The sequence below is a fragment of the Enhydra lutris genome, unplaced genomic scaffold (assembly GCF_002288905.1).
Source record: "Enhydra lutris kenyoni isolate GAN:26980312 unplaced genomic scaffold, ASM228890v2 scaffoldscaffold37, whole genome shotgun sequence".
NCBI classification, from domain to species: domain Eukaryota; kingdom Metazoa; phylum Chordata; class Mammalia; order Carnivora; family Mustelidae; genus Enhydra; species Enhydra lutris.
In genome coordinates, this window is record NW_019154121.1 from 5,735,414 (window position 1) to 5,756,366 (window position 20,953).

At 38.6% G+C, this 20,953-nt stretch overlaps 1 protein-coding gene across 1 annotated transcript in view; it reads left to right on the plus strand.

The window, feature by feature from the left end:
- Nucleotides 1–8,884, plus strand: part of LOC111154352 (mastermind like transcriptional coactivator 2) — a 350,497-nt gene extending 341,613 nt beyond the window's left edge. Inside the window, exons 4-5 of the mRNA XM_022513911.1 lie at nt 1,294–1,408; nt 5,068–8,884. Coding sequence (XP_022369619.1) covers nt 1,294–1,408; nt 5,068–6,080 — 1,128 coding nt within the window. The 3' untranslated portion in view covers nt 6,081–8,884. The remainder of the gene's footprint in view (nt 1–1,293; nt 1,409–5,067) is intronic.
- The last annotated feature ends 12,069 nt before the right edge of the window (nt 8,885–20,953 follow it).

A 20,953-nucleotide genomic window follows, 5' to 3' on the forward strand; every position in this document is an offset into this window, starting at 1 on the left:
GAGTCCAGATTGATATGACGCTCGCAGCCGGGCCATTTTTGCTTTTGTCAGACGTGAACCATCTGATAGGATACCAAGTTCAGATGGGGTTACTTGGAGACCATGATAAAATGAGACACAATAAGGCCACTTCATAGTTTGATCTAAACACAGACACAAGGTCACTCTGTAACCCACAAAATACCAACCCCCGCCTTTTGCTAAGTGAGCAATGGCTGCTTCTTTACTCAATGATAGAATCAACCTCACTTTGACAGCTTACAACCTAGAACAAATCATTGCCTACTTAGACCCTCCCTAAATCATCCAATCAAGGTTCTTTCTAACGCTCTAGTGCTGAGGCACCCCAGGGTCCCCCCATGATGTGAGTTCTCCCTTGCTGCAATGAGTAGTAAACCCAGCAGGTGTGTTCCTGGTGGTCTTTGACTAAAGGCATTGAAAATATAAAAAGAACGTACCTATTTCCTCTCTTAGCTCCCAAACTCACCTATTCTAGAGATCTAAAGGTGGCTGATTCCAGAAGGAAGAAAAGAAGGGGTCCTAGGAGACTTCTGTGCTTTGAGAATGGGGCACAGAGAACAGGGAAGCAAATAGTGTATTGTGTGGCAGGGAAAGGACCAGAATCTTTGAGTCAGGATTTGATTTCTGTTCTACCACTCGGATCTTTGGCAAGTTACTTGGCCTAAGGAAGCTTCCATTTCTTCATCTATTAAGTGGAAATAATTACTCCTATTTCAAGAGTGATTTTAGAAGGGGAAAATTGAGTAATATGTGTATAGTGCCCCCACCAATCCTGATAGATTATCCCCAGGCATCTCCTCCTCTCTAAGGTTGCCAGATTTAACAAATAAAAATATATAATTTCCAAGTGTTCTGTATTTTCTCTGTTAACCTACTTCTATGCCTGCCACACTCCATGGGATCAGAATTAAATAATAGGTACCAAAGCATCTCAGATGTGCTACAAAATAAAACTAGAAACACCATCTCAAAAATCTTAGGAATTTAGCTCTCCCTGAAATCTAATTGCAAAATAAAGAAAATGAGGTTAGTTGCTAGACCCAAAACACACACTGAGTGTTAAGGAGAGTTGGAATTATAGTTCCCCACAGGAAATTCATTGAAATTGAAAAGACCTGTCTCTGAAGTAACACTAGTAAATAAGGTATATGATTCACAGCTACAGCTGCAAAGTTGTTCTTGCAGACTTACTTTTTTGAATGACAGTCTATAAATGTTTACAAGTGGGAAAGGAAACATGCAACTTAATATGTTTTTATTTGTGTCTTCAAGGAGAAGATTGCTCCACAGGATCAGATAAATAGACATTTGACAAGGCCACCCCCAGATTACAAAGACCAAAGAAGAAACACGGGCAATATGCAGCCGAACGCTGCTCAGTATTCTGGTGAGTATTCTTAAAAATCAGTAAAAATAGGGAGTCCTGGGTGGTTCAGTCAGCTAAGCATCTGCCTTTGGCTCAGGTCATGATCCTAGAGTCCTGGATCAAGCCCCACATTGGACTTCCTGCTCAGTGGGGAGTCTGTTTCTCCTTCTCTCTCTGCTTCTCCCTCTCCCTCTGCTTCTCCCTCTCCCTCTACTCCTTGCCCCTGCCCGTGCTCTCTCTCTTGCTATCTCTCTCTCTAATAAATAGATAAAATCTTTTTAAAAATCAGTAAAAATCATAACTGTAGAAGAAAAAAACTATTCAGTTTTTAACATCTCCTCCTCTCCTGCCTCATTTGGAAATATAACATCTTTCTTAGAATCCTGCACTAGTTCCCATTTAACTTTCAGATCAAGATGGAACTTGAGTGGTTTTTAGTCCTTTCTTCATTTCCTGCTGATTCTTGTCCTCTATTCACATATTTCACTGCCCTTCAAATTACCTCTGAGAGTTCAAGAGAACTTAAATATTTTCTAACTCCTCAGTTTGACCATTCTCCTCCCAGCAAGGTATCCTGACCCAGATCATGTAAGGTAAGCAGACATTCCTCTCTCTTGGAGCTTGCATGAAGCCTGATCCACTTGTCTCCACTTGTCCTCAGCATGGCCGAAAGACAAGATGGAAGTTCCTTTGGAACATGGCTTCTTACAACACGGCCTATCGGTGGGTTCAAGGGAAGCTCGGAGTTTTGGAAATATAATACAAAATTCAACGTGGGTGTTTGGGCTTTTCTTTTCGCTTTCATATAAAAGAATCTCAAGGATAGCAGCCTCAGGCTGATTAGGTGGCTGTACTGTGTTGTCAGGGGTCCAGGCATCTTTTGTTTTTCTGCTCCACCTTCTTTCACGTGGAGTTTCCTCCCTAAGGGTTGCCTTGAGACCAACACACCACCATTCTTCACGTTGCATTCCAGGTAGAAGGACGAAAGAAGGGAAGAGGTAGAACGCCCTCCCAAATGAGTGAGATTCTCTTTTTAAAAGAAGCTTCTTGAGGGTCAGCTGGGTGACTCAGTCAGTTAAGTGTCTGCCTTTGGCTCAGGTTGTGATCTCGGGGTCCTGGGATCAAGCCCCTCATTGGGCTCCCTGCTCAGCTCAGCAGCCTCCCTCTCCCTCTGCTGCTACCCCTGCTTGTGCGCTCTCTCTCTCTCTTTCAAACAAATAAATAAAATCTTAAACAAAAATAAAATAGGTTTCTTGGACTCTTACCTAATAACTTCTGGTTCTAGCCAGAATGTATTCATCTGGATCCTTCCATCACCAAGGAAGCTTGGGAAATATGGTTTTTCAGCTGGGCATATTGCTGCAAAATCAAGGGTCCGTTTCTAAAGGAGACAGGGAGACTGGATGCTTGGTAGGCACCTACGAGTCTGTTTCACAGTACACATGGGACTTTTCCTAAGGGTGGATCCTTGGCATCCAGTTGCCAATCCCCAAATGGATAAGAACCAGTACTCAGAGCATTGTACTTCCCATGTCTTCTGAGAATGAAATAAGCAACAAGCACAACACACTCTTTTCGTCATTTTCTGCTTTAATCTCAGTGCAATAATAATCACCTTGCCCAGATGTTAACATTAGAAATGATGTATGAAGAAGAGCACATGGAACAATTTTCACCACATGTTAGGAACTTCTAAATACTAACTGTGATTACTATTTTGTGACCTTTATGGAAATTCTGTCTATTGTGGTTGTTTGAAACTATTGCTCTCCTCGTAAACCTTCTCAGGGCATTTTGTCAAAATAGAGGGCACCTACGGGGAATGATTTTTAAAACCTTTAAATCTGGGGCACCTGGGTGGTTAAGTTGCTTCAGTGTCTGCCTTCAGCTCAGGTCATGATCCCAGGGTCCTGGGATCAAGTCCCATGTTGGGCTTCCTGCTCCGTTGGAAGTCTGCTTCTCCCTCTGCCTCTCTCTCTCTCTCTCTCTCTCTCTCGCTCTGTCTCTCATGAATAAGTTTTTTAAAATCTTAAAAAAAAACCTCTAATTTTTTTCTCATAGCACTTTCATAGTGTCCTTTCCCTTCTCATGAAACCCTTAGATACCAAGATGCTGTTGCTTACCCTTATCAGCTGTCTGTCAGCTTTTTACTGTCCCAGCATCTCATACCCGACTCTGATCCCTCTTTATCAAGCTCTTCCTGCCCTCCCAGGTCAGGGCTGTGTGCTCAGTTTGGATATACAGGGAGATACAAGAGACTGTTCCTGCCTTTGAGGGGTCCGTAGTCTAGTGGGAGACATATTAAAACAAGCAACAAGGACTTCAGCCTGTCAGACTGTATGCCATGCTAGTTATCCCCAAACAGTTCCAGGCTTCCCTAGAGCTACAACTACAGCCATGTTCTTCTTCTACAATGCTGTTCTGATATTTCCATGTGTGTCCCATTCTCGTTTCTTAGTATTTCTGATTCTCTGGGCCTCCCTGCACCTGTGCAGGGAGAGTACTTTGAAAGAGTATCTTTCTCCAAGTTACATATTTAATTCAATCTCTCATTTACTCATTCATTCATTCAATATCAAGCAAATACCTACTTTGCACTCCACTAGACTTAGAGAATAGCACAGTGAACCGAACGGGCAAAAATGCTTTCCCCCATGGAACTTATCATCTACCAAGCCCTTACTTGTATCTTTCTGACATTCCATTTTTGCTTCTCAAGATGGCTCTCCATGATTGCCCCAAGTCAGGAGGGTTTTAACGTGTTGACTCATCACTGTCCGATATGTGGTGCCTCCCTAAAGGGCAGCCTACAATTGATGGTTCCACTTTGAGGTTCCATGGATTTCCCAATACAAAAGCTAAGTGCTGAACAAAAGCTTCCAAGAGCAAATCCCTCTGCAAAGAGCAGGCTGGAGTATCAGGCAAAGCTCTATGAAGGAGCTTAGACTTTGGCCTGAGCTTTGAAGGAAAAGTGGGGTTCAGAGAGTAAAGAAGGGCATCATATGAAAGGAAACTGGCATGAGCAAAGGTGGTTTGTGGTATGTGGATAACAAAGCAATAGTAATTCTACCTCCTGGGGCAGAGGGCTTTCCACGTGGAAATCACCACTGGAACATGGACACCCTGAATTCCAGACATTTAAAGAGATGGGAATTTTCCCTTTGGACACTTGGGGGCCACTCAAGGAAGCTTCTTGAATGGGGATGATGCGGATGAATAACTGGACATGGTGTTCAAGGCCAGAGGTGCGGAATCTAGCAGCCATGTGTAGGATTCTTCCACACTTTCTCATTTGGATTCTGGGGTAACCAGTAGCCTGGATTGCACAGCAGCTGGTTAATCAAAGTTCTAGTCTTTGGTCTTGGAACAGATAAAGCTAATTCAAAATGAAAGAAAGATTGACTATCACCTCCCCTCGGTGACTCCAGAAGAGGAGTAAAGTAAAACCTAAAAGCTAGAGCCATTTTATGCCTTTTTCTCTATATTATACAAAATCTTGACCAAGGGATGACCTAGGGAATACTTGCCTCTCAAAGCTGTCTTACTCCTTTTATAAAAGATGGCATGATGGTTATTTCTATTTGTTTTATACCTGAAAACAGTTTCAGAGTGGATAAGTTATTGCAAATTGCTATAAAATATGTGGTTATGAACTAATGTAATTATCTTCTCTTTCTCAGGTGGCTCATCTACCGTGAGTTTAAACTCTAATCAGGCTTTGGCAAACCCAGTTTCCACACATACCATTTTGACTTCGAACTCCAGCCTCATGTCTACTTCCCATGGGACAAGAATGCCATCGTTACCCACAGGAGTTCAGAACATGGGGATGTATGGAACTCTGCCTTGCAGTCAGCCTGGCACGTACAGCGTCCCTTCAGGAGTGACTCAGCTGACCCAGCAGAGGAACCCAAACCAACTGATAGCAAATCAAAACAACCCTCTGATGCCACGGCAACCTACCTTGGGGGCAAGTAATAATAATAACGTGGCCACTTTTGGAGCTGGGCCTGTTAGCAATTCACAACTAAGACCAAATTTAACCCATACCATGGCCAGCATGCCAGCACAGAGAACGTCAAACGTAATGATCACATCCAGCTCAACAACACCAAACTGGGCCTCTCAAGAAGCAACAACCAAACAGCAGGAAGCCCTGAAGTCCACTGCGGTCCGCTTCCCCACAGGGACACCTGCTGCCTACACTCCAAACCAGTCCCTGCCACAGGCAATAGGCAGCCAGCAGTTTTCCCAGAGGCCAGTGGCTCCTCCTAACCAGTTAACACCAGCGGTGCAGATGAGACCCATGAACCAAATGAGCCAGCCATTAAACGGACAAACGATGGGTCCACTGAGAAGTCTGAACCTCAGACCCAATCAGCTCAGCACACAAATATTGCCTAATTTGAACCAGTCAGCAACAGGGTTGAGTCAGTCGAGGACAGGCATAAGCCAGCCGCCATCCCTAACACCAGGCAGTTTCCCTTCACCCAACCAAAGTTCCAGAGCTTTTCAAGGAACCGACCACAGTGGTGACTTAGCTTTTGACTTTCTCAACCAACAGACGGATAACATGGGCCCTGCCCTGAACAGCGATGCTGATTTCATTGATTCCTTATTGAAGACAGAGCCTGGTAATGACGACTGGATGAAAGATATCAATCTTGATGAGATCTTGGGAAACAACTCCTAAAGGAGAAGAGGGAGACAATTAATAAACTCCACACACAAAAAGGCAGTATTTTACAAGGACACTGTAAAGGCCAAACTCTTGACTTTTAGTTGGACTACGTGAAGATACCTTGGCTTACACATGGAAGCAGAAAGTAACTACAGTGCTTGGTTCAAATGGTTGTTTTAAGTCTCCAACCCAAAAGTAAAATCTTGGGATCACTCTTCCCTATCTAAACTCCAGGACACAGTATCCAGTTTGCCCAAACAGAACTGTGATGTTGACGTGTAATCAGTTGTGTAAAATAGGTTTCCCGAGTTCCTTTCCTCCCTAAAAGAAAAGTAATAGAGCTTGTGGCTAGTTAAACCCCACGTCATACGGAGGTACCAGTTCCCAGCAACAAGGAACAAATTCCTTCGTTTGCTCTAATAGGTAGTCAGTGTGGTTTAATCTTCCCACTCTTGTCTTTTCCTTTAATTTTCCTAAAATGTCCAGGGTAGATTGGGATGTTATAACATGTTATAACTTGTTTGGAGTAACCAAACAGTTCTGCAAGTAGAGGAGAGCCCGAGAAACTAGAGAACATCCAATGGATCATAGAGTTTCTTCCCCAGATTCACCTCTCACTTGGTCAGTTGTCCCACATACGCCATACTTCAGCAACATGCCGTGTCCGGTGATGAGACAAGATTGCAGAGCTCTCCAACTTTATTTGGGTTTCCACAACCCATTCCTGAGTCCATTTCCAAGTCTTAGATACAATCACAACTTGTCCTAATCATACTGAAATATTGGTGCATACCTGTCTGCATCAGATTTCACTATTTCAAAAAGAAAACATCCCACTGGACATGGCTACAAAGGAGATTTATCTAGCCACAGATAACCTGGGGTGTTGCTTATTGTGATGATGCCTGCTGGTTAGTTCCCATGTTGAGTGAAATTAAGCCTTGTCTTCCCTGCTTATTTTGATGACCAGAGACTGATTTGTAAGAAAACGGAGAGAAGAAGGTATCTTGTTTGGATTGGAGATAAGAAACAGAAGATCAGGACAAGAAATGGTGGGTATGGTTGGATACAGATCTATTTGACAGGGTTTGAAGGAAAGCGTAATTGAGAGAGAAAACAATCTGTCCTGATTTGGGCATATTTGGGTGAACAGCTAAAGAGAATGTGATCCGTTCCAGTAGCAATGTATCCATTCTTGGCTCCCTGATGTGGTGTATCGTCACCACATGCTAGATGAACCTGTGTATCCAGGTTTTCTCCCTCAGGGCCGAGCACTGTATCAAACAAAGAGTTTTTGTTGAGTCCTGTCACCTCAGAACCCACACACAGATCAGCTATAAAACGGAGAGGACGTGTGCTGATTTGGAATGGATGCAAAACATCACTATCATTTTCCTCATTACAGAAGAACATAAGTTATCTTCAGCCTTTTTAGTTATACACCTGCATAGTCAATTATCAGGTGTAATTTAACTGGACTCATTTAATAACTAAGTCTTTCAGTATCTGTTCTAAAAAGATCATATTTTGAAAGTTCTACAAAGCCCTCTGTCAACCCTTAAACTGTCTAGAAGCACTCTTCTTCTTTTACACAATACCAACGTCTCTGGCCTGGAATCTTTTCTGTGCTAGGTTGTAAATATGAATAAATGACTTCTTTTGTAAACTTTTGTAAAGAATATTTTGGTAGAAATACTTAAAACATATTCTTTGGGTTATATTTATACATATGTGAAATAAATATACTATCAAAAGGTTATATTTTATACAAAAAGTAAATTGTTACCTTTTGTATGCTAATATACAAAGTTTTGTATAATATGATGGTTTATTTTTAGCTCTACACTTAAACCGTAAGAGGTCAAGTGGGAACTTTTGAAAACTATCAAGAGGCTTGTGTGACAAATTTATATTCTGAAACCTCAAGAACAAAGCATTCCAGGTTTCAATTTTTTCTTTTTTTTTTTCCCTCTCCCAAATTGTTTTTAAACCTTTAGTTCTTTTGTCTTATTTGATCCTACTGCTGTGCACATTGTATTGGTCCTTGTTGCATGTGGTCTACTGTGTGTTTTCCCATTTTATAAAACAGTGTTTCTCCATGCAAAAAAAAGGAAAAAAATATGTACATACAAACACTTTTATTTTATGACTCCTCCATGTTACTGTACATAACGGCCAGCACTTCCCAGTTACACTCCTGTGATTCAGCTTTTCTCTACCCTAACATAAATAGTATGTTTTGTAGTAGCTATCAAATCTAAGAGATTAAGCAATCAGAATGTTTGGATTTTCTTCTATCTTAATGTGAATTTCATAATTAATGTCTATTTATTCAGCTATTCATTAAAATACAGGAGTCTTTGGGGAAAAATGGTGTAGTCTATAGTTTCTGTTTTTTTGGCAGCCTATGACCAAAGATGATGTAATTTTCCTGAAAGCTGAGATGATGACAATTTGATAGACAGAATGTGGCTAAAACTTTAAGATTTACAATGTAAAAGCTACTGGAATCCAATCTCCCATTTATAGAGATACCAGACTACTTAATTGTTGGCATTGTTTATCATTCTGACATATTATTACAGGAGGTAGAAGTCATTTTTCTTTCTTTTTTTTATTCAAATACTAGAAAGCAGTTTAGGCAAATAATTCATTCTTGGCTTTGTGTTCAGCCCAATGAAGATAAATAACCCTGCTCTAAGTGAATGCACTAATACTACTTGCATTACTGTAACTGCACCCATGACTGTAAAGATTTCAACTTGTAAAACAAGGATTTTGTATTGTGTGTAATTTCATGTGTTAAAAAATAGTTTTAAAACATTCGGAAGTGGTTCTCTTGTATGAAATCATACTTTCAGTCACCAACAATATTGTTGCTATATCACAGAAATTTTCGGAGAACTATTAATAGTGATGGGCAGATTTATTCTCTGGGAAGCTTCTCCTACTAGTGAAATGTTGCCTAATCTTCTTTCAGTGTTCGTTAGTCCACTTAGAAGGTTTGTATTAAAATCCTGTATGCACAGCACCACTAAATACCGAAGACACACTCCCTAAGCCTCAGGCATGGTGGACCTTTGCCGGGGCACTTGTTCAGGCCAGTCTGAGTGAACACAAGGCCAGGTAAACACAGCTTCACGGGAACGCATTTACACATTCCTTCTTGAGAGTCAAAGAGGTTAAGAAAAAGGTGGGAGGAGGTGATGGGAATCGTTCCTACCAAGGTTCTTGCTCCCCTGTTGAAGTATGTTGCTGCAGTTCCATTTTCCCTCCCCCCCCTGCCAGAAGGATGTGTGGCATTATCCTCTTTACTCGTGTTATTCATGGAGCAATGATAAAATTGACATTCTGTAGGGTCCCTGTCCAGTGACTCTGGAAAGTTTGATAGTAAAGAAAGAAAATCAACATTGATAAAAATAAAGAAAATACACACAAATTAAGAGAAAGAAACATGTAATTCTAAAACTGCCTATGAATCCCAGTATGTACCCATGGAAGTAGACTTGAGAGAAGAGATGAGAGTAAAAACAAGTACAAATAAACCAGGAGCTCTGCTTCTTCCCATGCTGTTGACGAAGGCAATTCAAATTCTTAAACATTTTATCTATTTCCATTTACTGTCTCTGTGACTATTGTTTCCTCACCCAAAAATGAGAACATGGGGCTGAAATAGCTCCATATTCCTTTTCAACTATAAAGTTCTGATTGGTTTTTTTTTTTTCAAAGCTAAATAGAAAATTAACCACAAAAAAAAAATCCTCAAATAGCATTATAATTTTTAAACTAGAGAAATCACTGTTCAACCTTTTGAAAATCTTCTGGTTTTCAGTCAACTTTACGTCCCAAAGCAGCCATCTCCTTTCAAATTAAAACAGGAAGGAGAGAAATCCTCATAGTAAGCTAGAACTAGACTGTTCACAAACAGGCAGTGTCGATGATGAGCCCACCAACCAAATACAAATCAAGTCCTAAAGGTTGAAAGCTGGAATGTGATAGTAAAAGGTCATTTTCCTGTGAGATCATAGAATTTCATAAAGAAAACTTTGCCTGCTAAGAAGGAGGAAACCAGTACTTTGAACAGTGTCCGCCATGGGTATGTATTAATGAACGTTTGTGAGTTTAAATGATAGTGTAACATCTTTTAAATATACGTTCTAAGTTGCTATAATAGACAAAGTACAAGTAGTGGCCTAGGACCAACTTCACTGGCAGCTTTAACATAACTAAAATATTGTATCATGGGAGTTAACAAAACACACTGACTTTAGATTTTTAAAAACAAATGCTGTAGTCACTGCCTTGCATGCAGTAATAATAAGAGGACTGGGGCACTTGGCTGGGTCAGTTGGTGGAGCGTGCGACTCTTGATCTTAGGGTGGTGAGTTCAAGCCCCATGGTGGCTGTAGAGGTTACTTAAAAACAAAATCTAAAAAAAAAAAAAGAGAAAAGAAAAGAAAGAAAGAAAGAAGAAGAAGAGGGCTTTTGTTTATTTACAGAAATAGCCTTTAAGTTCTCTTTTAACCAAATTTAAGTCATCTTCAGCTCCAGGATATGCATGAACATAATTTTTTAAAAATAATATTTAGGGTTCTTTCTGCATATGGGAGGGAAAGAAGAAGGAAAAGAGAAAGAGGGGAAAAAAACATATCTCAGATAGGCTTAGGGAAAGAATTCACTGGTTGACACAACTAAAAAGTTTTACAAGGTAGTTCTGGGTTTAGGCACAGACAAATCCCGAAGGTAAACCATGTCATCAAGAATTGGCTCTTTTCTCTTTCTCACCTTTGCTTCCCTGTGCCTTGATTCCATTCTCAGGCAGGCCCAGCTGTCATGGTGGCAAGACGGTTGCTAAAAGCTCCAGGCTTACATCCTCACAACTCCAAGTCCAACATAAACAATAATGAATGCTTTCCTTTCAAGAAATTGAGCTTTGCATCTCAACAAGCTTTGATTTGGCCAAGAAGAATCAGTGTTCTAATTGGCCAGGACTGAGTCAAATGCTTTTCCCTGGAGGCAGAGTTAGTGTTAATACCACCAAACCATATGAACTCAGAGTGGGAAAGAGGTGATTTCCCCAAGGAAAATCAGGTTGTTATTGTCAGAGAAAAAAAAAGAGAGAAGGAAAAGAAAGAAAAGAAGAAAGGAAGGACAGGAGGGAGGGTGAGAGAGGTTGAGTGAGCAAGAGAGAAAGAGATCTAAAATAAAACCACAAATATCTATTGTCCTTTTCTAGCTGTTTGAATTCCACACACACTTTTTCCAATATTTTCAATTTCAAAATGTCACTAACCCAAGCACTCACCTCCTCCCCATAAGGAGGCAATTCCGTTGCACCTACCTGAGGTAAACTCTTCTCTGTTGGGTCAAGATGAACCAGCAATCCAAGTCCACAAGATGTTTATTTTTCCCAACGTATCCAAGTGGAGAGTGAAAGAGGTAATAATGAGCTCTATTTGGAAGACACACTAACATGTGTCGATCACTTCCTACTGAACAAGAAGAGTAAAGACTATTTTGTCCCTGGCTTTCAAGTCAATGACCTGGAGAGGAGAAGTATTAAAAACTCCCCTCTTTCCTCAGGATGCATGCCAGCTGCATTTTACAATGGGAATAATCACCCCGTCCTCAGGGAGTGTATTACATTCGGTGCTGGGGAGGGGCCCAGGGAATCAGACTTGAGTTCTCAAGTTCCAATCCTATCTCCTGCTATGAATCCCATCTGTTTGACTTGGCATGCAGCACGTTCAGCCTAGGACTGAGAATTCACCTTTTTAAAATTATCCCTGGTTTTTAGTCAGGGAAACAAAAAACCACTTTAAATGGTCCAAGTGTCAGAGAGATTTTAATGCAAGGCATAGGTTACACAGATCACGGATGAGCTGAACCAAATAAGGATGGTGAGGCCATCATCCTGAGATGAGCAAAAGCAGGAAGCCACTAAGACTCCTCGGATGGAAGAACAAAAAGACAGGGGGCCAGGCATCACTAAGCAGACGCTGCAACGTCGGCTGGCCTGTCGTGTAGGGGCCAGATCTGGTGAGCAGTTTCAGTTGCGGAGATGCTACTGATGACAGAGGGGGAGGAGAAGGAATACAATTTGTCCCTCCTCTCTTCTTCCACTATCCAGGCGACACATCTCACTGGCTGAACTCAGCTGGTCATAGCTGACCCAGAAGGTGGGGGAACATAGCCTGGAGCCTTACATCTCAGGCAAGAAAAGGGCAAGGAAGAAGTCTGCCAATAAACAGGCCCAGGTCTGACACAACATGCCTGCGGATTTCTGGGTCTCAGCCATTTGGGATTGCTAACCTAGAGCAAAAAGCAGATTTCTTAGCAAAGCCCGATTTTCTTCCCTACCTGCTTTCAGATACATTCGTTTCAATCTAAATCTGTCTACTTATTATAAAATGGCATCAATTAGGAAACTGTTCAGTTGCAAGTATTTGAGAACTCAACTAACAAACATTTAAAAAAAGAAAGTTGTTTTTGTAATTTTTTTTTAATTTTTTATAAACATATAATGTATTATCAGCCCCAGGGGTACAGGTCTGCGAATCACCAGGTTTACAGCACACTTCACAGCACTCACCATAGCACATACAAAAGAAGGGTTTTTTAAAAAAATATTTTACTGACTCCTAGAAACACGTTTTTCAAATTTTCTTGTTTATGAAATTAGGTTACCATTGACAATGAAGTGAAAAGAAAGCATTATATTATTGTATAGTTACCAGCATCTTTTTTCTTTCTTAATGATATATAAAATAATGCTATGTCTTACAATCCATGACATCTTGGGTGATGCAATACAATGCCGCAAATCCTTCATGCAACAAGGGGTCTGAGGTGGGCAGTCCTGACTTGGTCCACCCATGCTATCAGGTACACAGGCCATTTCCATCTTCATTTCTGCCATGAAGAAACAGAAGTTTTCTTCTTCATTCTTGTCTCCTTGTGGTGACAAGAGAGTTACCTCAGCATCATGCCTATGTCCCAAAATGGAAAAATGGAAGGGAAAAATTATGAAAAACAAAAAGGATTGCCTATAGCAAGTCTTTACTTTCATTTGAGAAAAGTCACACTACCCAAAGACTTACCCATGCTCATTAGTCATGCCTGAGTCTATGGACTTTTAGATCATCAAGAGAAGCTGGGTGTCAAGGAATTTGTGTTATAGCCTCTATAGCAGAGGATGGCAAGGGAACAGGCAGTTGGAAATGATGGTAAATAAGAGTATAAGGCATTCTTGGGAATGATAAACATAAATTCAGGATGGTGATCATCACTGAGGGAATTTAGAGAAATGTGACTGAAAAGGTATACACGGGGACTTAAATTACGTTATTTTCTAAGCGGGATGGAGACTACATGGTTGCTGCATTTTTAAATATCTTTTTGTATACCTGAAGTAGATTATGAAAAATGAAAGAAATTTGAAGTTCTTACTGAAGGCATTCTGCTACAAATAAATGAATAAATAAATAGTGATTGATTTAGATTTATGGCAGTATGTAGATGAAACATACTGAAAGGTCCTCCTGACTAAAATAACAAAAATGTTACATTTAAAAATAAAAAGGAAGATTTCAAAACTTCCTAAAAAGCTACAAAAATAAAAACCATGTGGTATGGGCATGAGCAAAGACATAAAGACCCATAGAGCAGAATTGAGACTCGAAAAATAAAGCCTAACATTAACAATCAAATGATTTTCAACAAAATGCCAAGACAGTGCAAAGAGGGAAGATAGTCTTCAAAAATCATCCTAGGACCAGTGGATATCCACATGCAAAAAATGCTACTAGACACCTACCTCTACCTCATATCATACACAAAAGTAAACTCAGGATGGTTCATAGACTTAAATTAAGAACTAAAACTGTGAAGTCCATAGGGAAAATAATGTAAATCTTTATGATCTTGGATTAAGCAATAATTTCTTAGATATGACACCAAACCACAAGCAACAAGAAAAAAATAGATAAATTAAACTTCATCAAGATAAAAAACTTTGGTGATTCAAAAAAGCCACTATCAATAAAATGAATAAAGAGCTGCTTTAGGGATCTCCAGAGTAAAAGACCCACAGAACAAATAGGAGATATATCTATGTATGTATATCTGTATGTTTATATCTGTGTCTCTATCTATCTATCTGTCTATCTATCTCCAGAGAGTGAGAGAGAGAGATTTATTATGAGAAATTCCTTCATGCAGTTATGGAAACTGAGAAGGCCCATGACCTGTCATTTGCAAGCTGGAGACCAGGGAAAGCTAGTGGTATAACTCAGTCTGAGCCCGAAAGCCAGAGAACTAGGGGAATGATGATGTGAATCTGAGTCCAAGGGTGGGAGAAGATGAGATGAGCTGTTCCAGCTCAAGAAGTGAGGCCAAGAAGAAGAAGAAGAAGAAGAAGAAGAAGAAGAAGAAGAAGAAGAAGAAGAAGAAGAAGAAGAAGAAGAAAGAAAGAAAGAAAGAAAGAAAGAAAGATCCTCCTTCCTCCTTCTTTTGTTTTATTCAGGTTCTCAAAAGATTGAATGATGCCCGCTCACATTGGGAAGGGCAATCTACTTTCCTGAGTCCACTGATTCAATTGCTAATCTCATCCAGAAATGCCCCCAGATACACATTCAATAATAATGTATAATCTGGGCACTCTGTGGCCCAGTCAAGTTTTCACTTAAAATTTACCATTAAAATAGCCCATAGAATGGGACAAAATATTTGCAAATCATATATCTGATAAGGGACTTGTATCTAAAATGTATAAAGAATTGTCACAACTTAATAATGAAAAGACAACACAATTATGGTGCATCTGGGTGGCTCAGTTGATTAAACGTCCTGCTCTTGATTTTGGCTTAGGTCATGATCTCAGGTTTGTGAAATCAAGCCCCACGTCGGGCTATGCTCGGGATTCTCTCTCTCTTCCTCTCTCTCAAACACAAACAAACCAATTTTAAAATGGACAATCTAAATAAATTTTTCACCAATGAAGTTATACAAATGATCAATAGCACATGAAAAAATGCTCAATATTTGTAGTCATTAGGGAAATAAAATCACTTCACACATACTGGAATGTCTAGAATCAAAAAGACAGACAATAGCAAGTGTTGACAAGCATGTGGAAGAATTGGAATCTTCATATACTGCTGGTGGGAGAGTAAAATGCTACAGCCATTTTAAAAAAACAGTCTGGAAGTGCCTCAAAAAGTTAAACAGAATTTATGTGAAAACATATATGCACTCGAAAATGTATCCATGAATATTCATAGCAGCATTATTCATAATAACTGAAAGCAGAAACATTTCGGTGTCCATCAATTGATGAGTGGATAAACAAAATATTATTTTAAAGGATTATTAATTGTCAATGAAGGAAATGAAGCACTGATAACATGCTACAGCATTGAAGAACCTAGAAAACATTAATTCAGTGAAAGGAGACAGTCACAAAAGACCATGTGTTTTATGACTGCATTTCTAGGAAATGTCCAGAGGCAAATCCATAGAGACAGAAAGTAAATTAGCGATTGTCTAGGGCAGGGAGGTGGGAGGAGAGGAAGTTGACTGCTAACAGGTAAAGTGTCTTTTCTGGGATGAAGAATGTGTCCCCATATTAGATAGTGGTGATGATTGAACAATTCTAAAAGTACTAAAAATCATTGATTGGACATATTAAAGGAATAAATTTTATGGCCTGTGATTTAAATCACAATAAATCTACTTTAGAAAGAAAAAAATACAGAGGCATTTAAAAAATAGGTCAGTGAGTTGTCACCAAGGTGATTAACATACCATGCCCAGAAATGAAGTAAAACCAGGAATCCCTGGACATATGCAAGTATCAACGCCAGCTTTGCCTCTGACAGTTTCTGCTGAACTCTGGCGAACTTGAACCTGTACTGTGGTAACTTCACAGGGTGTGGGGGACAGGATATACAGACTAGGCATGTTAAAGGGGAGGATTCTATCATAAGATCCCCTCTAAAAATTGGTACTCCAGCAGAGTAAGGGTGAAAATGAAATAAATCCTGTCATGTTACAGAGAGGAAAAATTCTTCCTTGAAAACATATAACAAAACGTCTGCATTCATATGAGTTTAGATTTGTATTCATAAAATTCTGTGTATTCAAAACAACAACAACAAAACCTGACTGTAGAATTTCACGTGAAGTGTCCTCCCCCTCATTTGGGTGCACCCTCAGGAAACGGAAGAAAAGCAAGTCACAAAAACATGCTTACACCTCTAGTCCATTTATTAAAAAAAATAATAACAAAAGAAAAACTAAAGATATTATTTAATGACATATATGGGACAGTGAAACTGTAAAGAAAACTGAGAGAATAATTATCATTAAAGTAGGCCTACTGGTTCCCTCTGGGATGTGGAACAAAAGGGGGTCTTAAGGTACTAGTAATATTACATTTCTTAACCTGGTCGTTATACATCAGTGTTAGTTATATTTTTATTCCTTAAATGATACCTATGTTTTTATTGACACTTTGTGTACTTGATGTTTCACAATAAACAATTTTTAAATGCTGTCAGATTACTATGTGGCAGACAGAAGGGGAATTGCAATCAATCAGCCCATCTATCATTAAGTATGAGGATTTTGCACTTGGATTGCTTTGAACGTGTTTTAGGTTTTCATTCCATTTTAATGAAATCAGAACTTGAAATCACAGAAGATACATTATGTATGTGATTCATGCAAGAAAGACTTCAGAGACCTCCCATCAGCAAAACCATACTAAAAAGAAAAGCCTTGGTACTAACATGAGAAGATTTATGAATGAAGGCAATTTATAAGCTATAAAATGTTTAAGTTTTATGTTTTAAGTTTCAACATTTAATGTATATTTGTAGGCAGGTAGTGCATGTATACATATGTATAATTTTCTTAATCCAATTTTATTTTCTTTCTTAAATTAACTGACCTACCATCAGTTCTATTCATACCATATAGGAAAACATCTACTCTATTAAACATTAAGGAATTGGACCAAGATTTTGATTTGTGCAAGGTATTGTTTAGGAACTAATGTGAGTTGAGAATAGAATAACATAGAGGTTATGCATGCTGGAAAAAGAAGCTTGATCTTTAACTTTTATTCCTGAGAAAATATAAAACTTAAATATTAAGAAAGATTATCTCCAATATGAGTGAATATAGCATAAATCGTCTTCAAAGTAGTTTTTACTCATTACTTATTCATCATTCTAACTTGAAAAGCAATATGTCACTTTTCAAACTACTGAAGCAAAGTTAAATATATATAAAGAGAGATGGATATGTAAACCTCATTTATATATATGTGTCTCCATTTGTTTAATTCTGCCTTTCAACACTCACTGGAAAAACAGGAGATTATTCCACATCTGGTCTTTTGGTTAAAGTTAGCAGCGATTTTTTTGTTAATCTTTGGAGTGATCAGGAGATTTGAAGGATGTATTAATCCTACTCTGAGTGTGTCAAAGTAGATGTCTTTGTTCATTTCACAAAACCAATAAGAGTGCTGTTGTGAGGATTAGATTCTGACAATTCGATCCAGATGACTACTTTATTATGGAAAATTATTCTGCAACCCCATCTAATCCAGAAAGCATATTCATAGAGAAGGCTGTGTAGCTACACTAAAATACAGTAGCAAATATTAAAATTAAAGGTTATAAGAAGAAACACAGCTGCTAAAGGGCAGTGACTGAGTGAATTCATTTCAGTGTTACATCTCTATGATGTGCATTATTCAAGATTTTTTCCAAAACTCATTTCAAAGGCTCTCACTTTAGCATTTCAAAGGTGGTGGATAATATTTGGGCAAAAAAAAAAGTTTCACTTCTTTTAAATACAATAATAATAGAATTTGAAAGCTAAATATGCAAAGGCTTATAAAATAATGTGTGCCAGGGAGTTCTGAATGTCAATTGTGTGCACAGATGTCTCAGTTGGAGCATAAAATATTGGCATGTTTCATAAGCAGTTTTTCTTTCTGGAAGAACTTACTTGCACTTGTGCAGTGACATGAGCTTTCTTTATAACATAGAGGAAAACTGATAATCTCCCCCCAAAAAAATAGGTAAAAATGTGGATCTCCAAATTCAACTGATCCTGGGTGTGAGTTATTAAACACATAAAATGTTTCATAGAAGTATTATCTGGTTTTTGCTTTTATTTTAAAAATTCAAAACATATCAGGACCTATTTCACCTCAGAGAAGTATGCTCAAACTACCTTAAGCTTTAAAAGTTAAATCATGTGGAAAACTCTACATTTTTCCAAAAATATGATGCCACTCTTCCCATTGCAATATAAAGTCAGAGGCTAGTTTATGAATATTTGCTACTAGTCCATTAGTGACACAATTGGATTCAAAGATTGTAGAAACTTTGTCCAAGAGCAAGATTTTCTACCACTATGTATAAGTCTTCCTCTTGAAACTCTGCTTCCCAAGGTGTATTTCATGAACTACTAGTTTGGGTCTTTGCAACGTACAGTCAAACAAAGGTTTCCATTGTCAAAGTAGGTTGGAAAGTACTAGAAGGCATTCTTAGAGATATATGAGACCATGGTGTTTTGAAACTTTTCTGTAGCAGACAAAGCTGTTTAATTTACTTTTTTAAAACTGAAACTTCTTAGTTTGCATGACCTTTTGCACATAACCCCAATTCATATCCTTTGATATGGGTAGGCAAATGCTGTCCTATGTAATGTAATCGAAGAATGCATTCTGGTTGGCTTTTAAATGAGTATTCATTTCTACGAATGCAAACAGTGATATATTCATATTTGTAGTAAAAAAAATACCTTGTAATTGTTAATAAAAGCCTGATATTTTACCGATTTCTCTTCAAGGTCAGCATCAGGCTTCCCAGAAATTATATTTATTTATTTGCTTTGCCTGAGTACAGTAGTACAGAGATTAAAGAATTTTGAGGAGTATTGTCTCATAAAATATGGGATAGTTTTCAGATAATAATATCAAGAAACTAAAGTTTTCAAATGAGAGAAACAGAGTGAGGGAAACCTGAAGCTCTAACCTCTAAAGAAGGACCTAATTCATGGTCTTTTGAGGACTCCAGGCTCTCCCAAACCCATCTCAGGGCCTTTCTGTATTTTAGAAATGTTGCCAGGGTTTGAAGGGCAGGTGTGAGCATATTACACTATGTGACCCACATGTAGTTTTTTTTTTCCCCATTTTCATCTCTTCTTGTAGGAACCAAGCCAAATATAGTTTGAGATGGGATTACTCAGTTGAAGTTTATAGAATGGTAGCAGTTGTATCTTTTGTTAAGTTACTTGTATAAACAAGAAATTATTCATTAATTATGTCATAACTACATGAACATCAGAGTACTCCACTGACCTACAGTCCATTCTATTGCAAGTGCCCTTCCTGCCTGTCGTCACCTGGCTAATTCATACATCTCAAGGTCCTATATCGTCTCAAGGAAGCACCACAGACCTAGCCCTGAGTATCCTTATTCGGTGCTCCCAAAGCAACTTGTACTTATTTCTGATCAGGTCACCCATTTGTACTTTAAAAATTATATTACAAGAAATAGTCATAAATACAATGGACTATTTCTCAGCCATCAGAAAGATGAACACCTACCATTTGCATCAACTTGGATGGAACTGGAGGGGATTATGCTAAGTGAAATAGGTCAATCAGAGAAAGACAATTATCATGTGGTTTCACTCATATGTGGAATATGTAGAGGACCGTAGGGGAATGGAGGGAAAACTGAATGGGAAGAAATCAGAGAGGGAGACACACCATGAGACTCTTGACTGTGGGAAACACATTGAGGGTTGCAGAAGGGAGAGGGATGGGAAGATGGGATAACTGGGTGATGGGCATTAAGGAGGGCACATGATCTAATGAACACAGGGTATTATGCAACAGATGAATCACCAAACACTACCTTAAAGATATACTACATGTTGGCTAACTGAATTTAAATTAAAAAAAGAAGTAGTCATATAAAATAAGCCAGTGCACTTACTATAAAAATGCTGTTGAGAATGTTATTTTAGAAATCACTTTCTATCTTTTATATAAAATTTCAGGGAGCTCTTTCTTGTATTATTCAGTGCTATAAAAAGCTTTTGTCTCTTCTCAAAAACTCATGTGATTCTTCCTTTTGATAATGAGAATGATACAACTGATTATGTGTTTACTTTTAGATAAGGCTGCCAGGAGGCTTTGGGCCAAATCTAAGGTTTATTTCAGAGAAACTTTGAAGGTTCTCATAAGGTTCTTTTTGTATAATTTTTTGGTCCTTTTTTGCCATTTTGTTTGTTTTAATTTCATGTATCTTTTGTCATAAGCCACCTCACAACTTTTCTGAAAAAAGTCGGGCTTTGATAAATAGTTATAAAAATAAAATGTAGAGGAAGAGGCCAACAGTCCAGTGAATTCCTTTGTTCTTGAGCAAATGTGGATTATTAAAATCCTTTATTTGTTTCTCTTTTTAGTTTGGGTTCTTTGTTCGTTAAGCCAATTGCATCAGTTTTGACCTGTTTGAATATTCCTAATTAATCTGGTTTTGGTAGGGAATAAATTTATTAAAACTGAAACTGATTCCAAAGGTTTAATTAAGGAGATTTGGCCCTTGTACAACTCCTGAAAGCGCACTTCACAATTAACCTCCCTCCAGCTTGTTTGCACTCATCTCTTATTTTCTCCCTCAATTTCACCTAAGCAAGTTTCCTTTATGTAAATCCTGGTGACCTGGGAACGCATATATAAATTCTCCATATTTTGAAACCGTAGCCCTGAAATGCTGGGGGCATGTGGGGGGCATTTTCTGCTTGCATTTCTTTAGTGCCACTGAATTACTCCTAAGCATGTCACTGTTTTTTGAGAT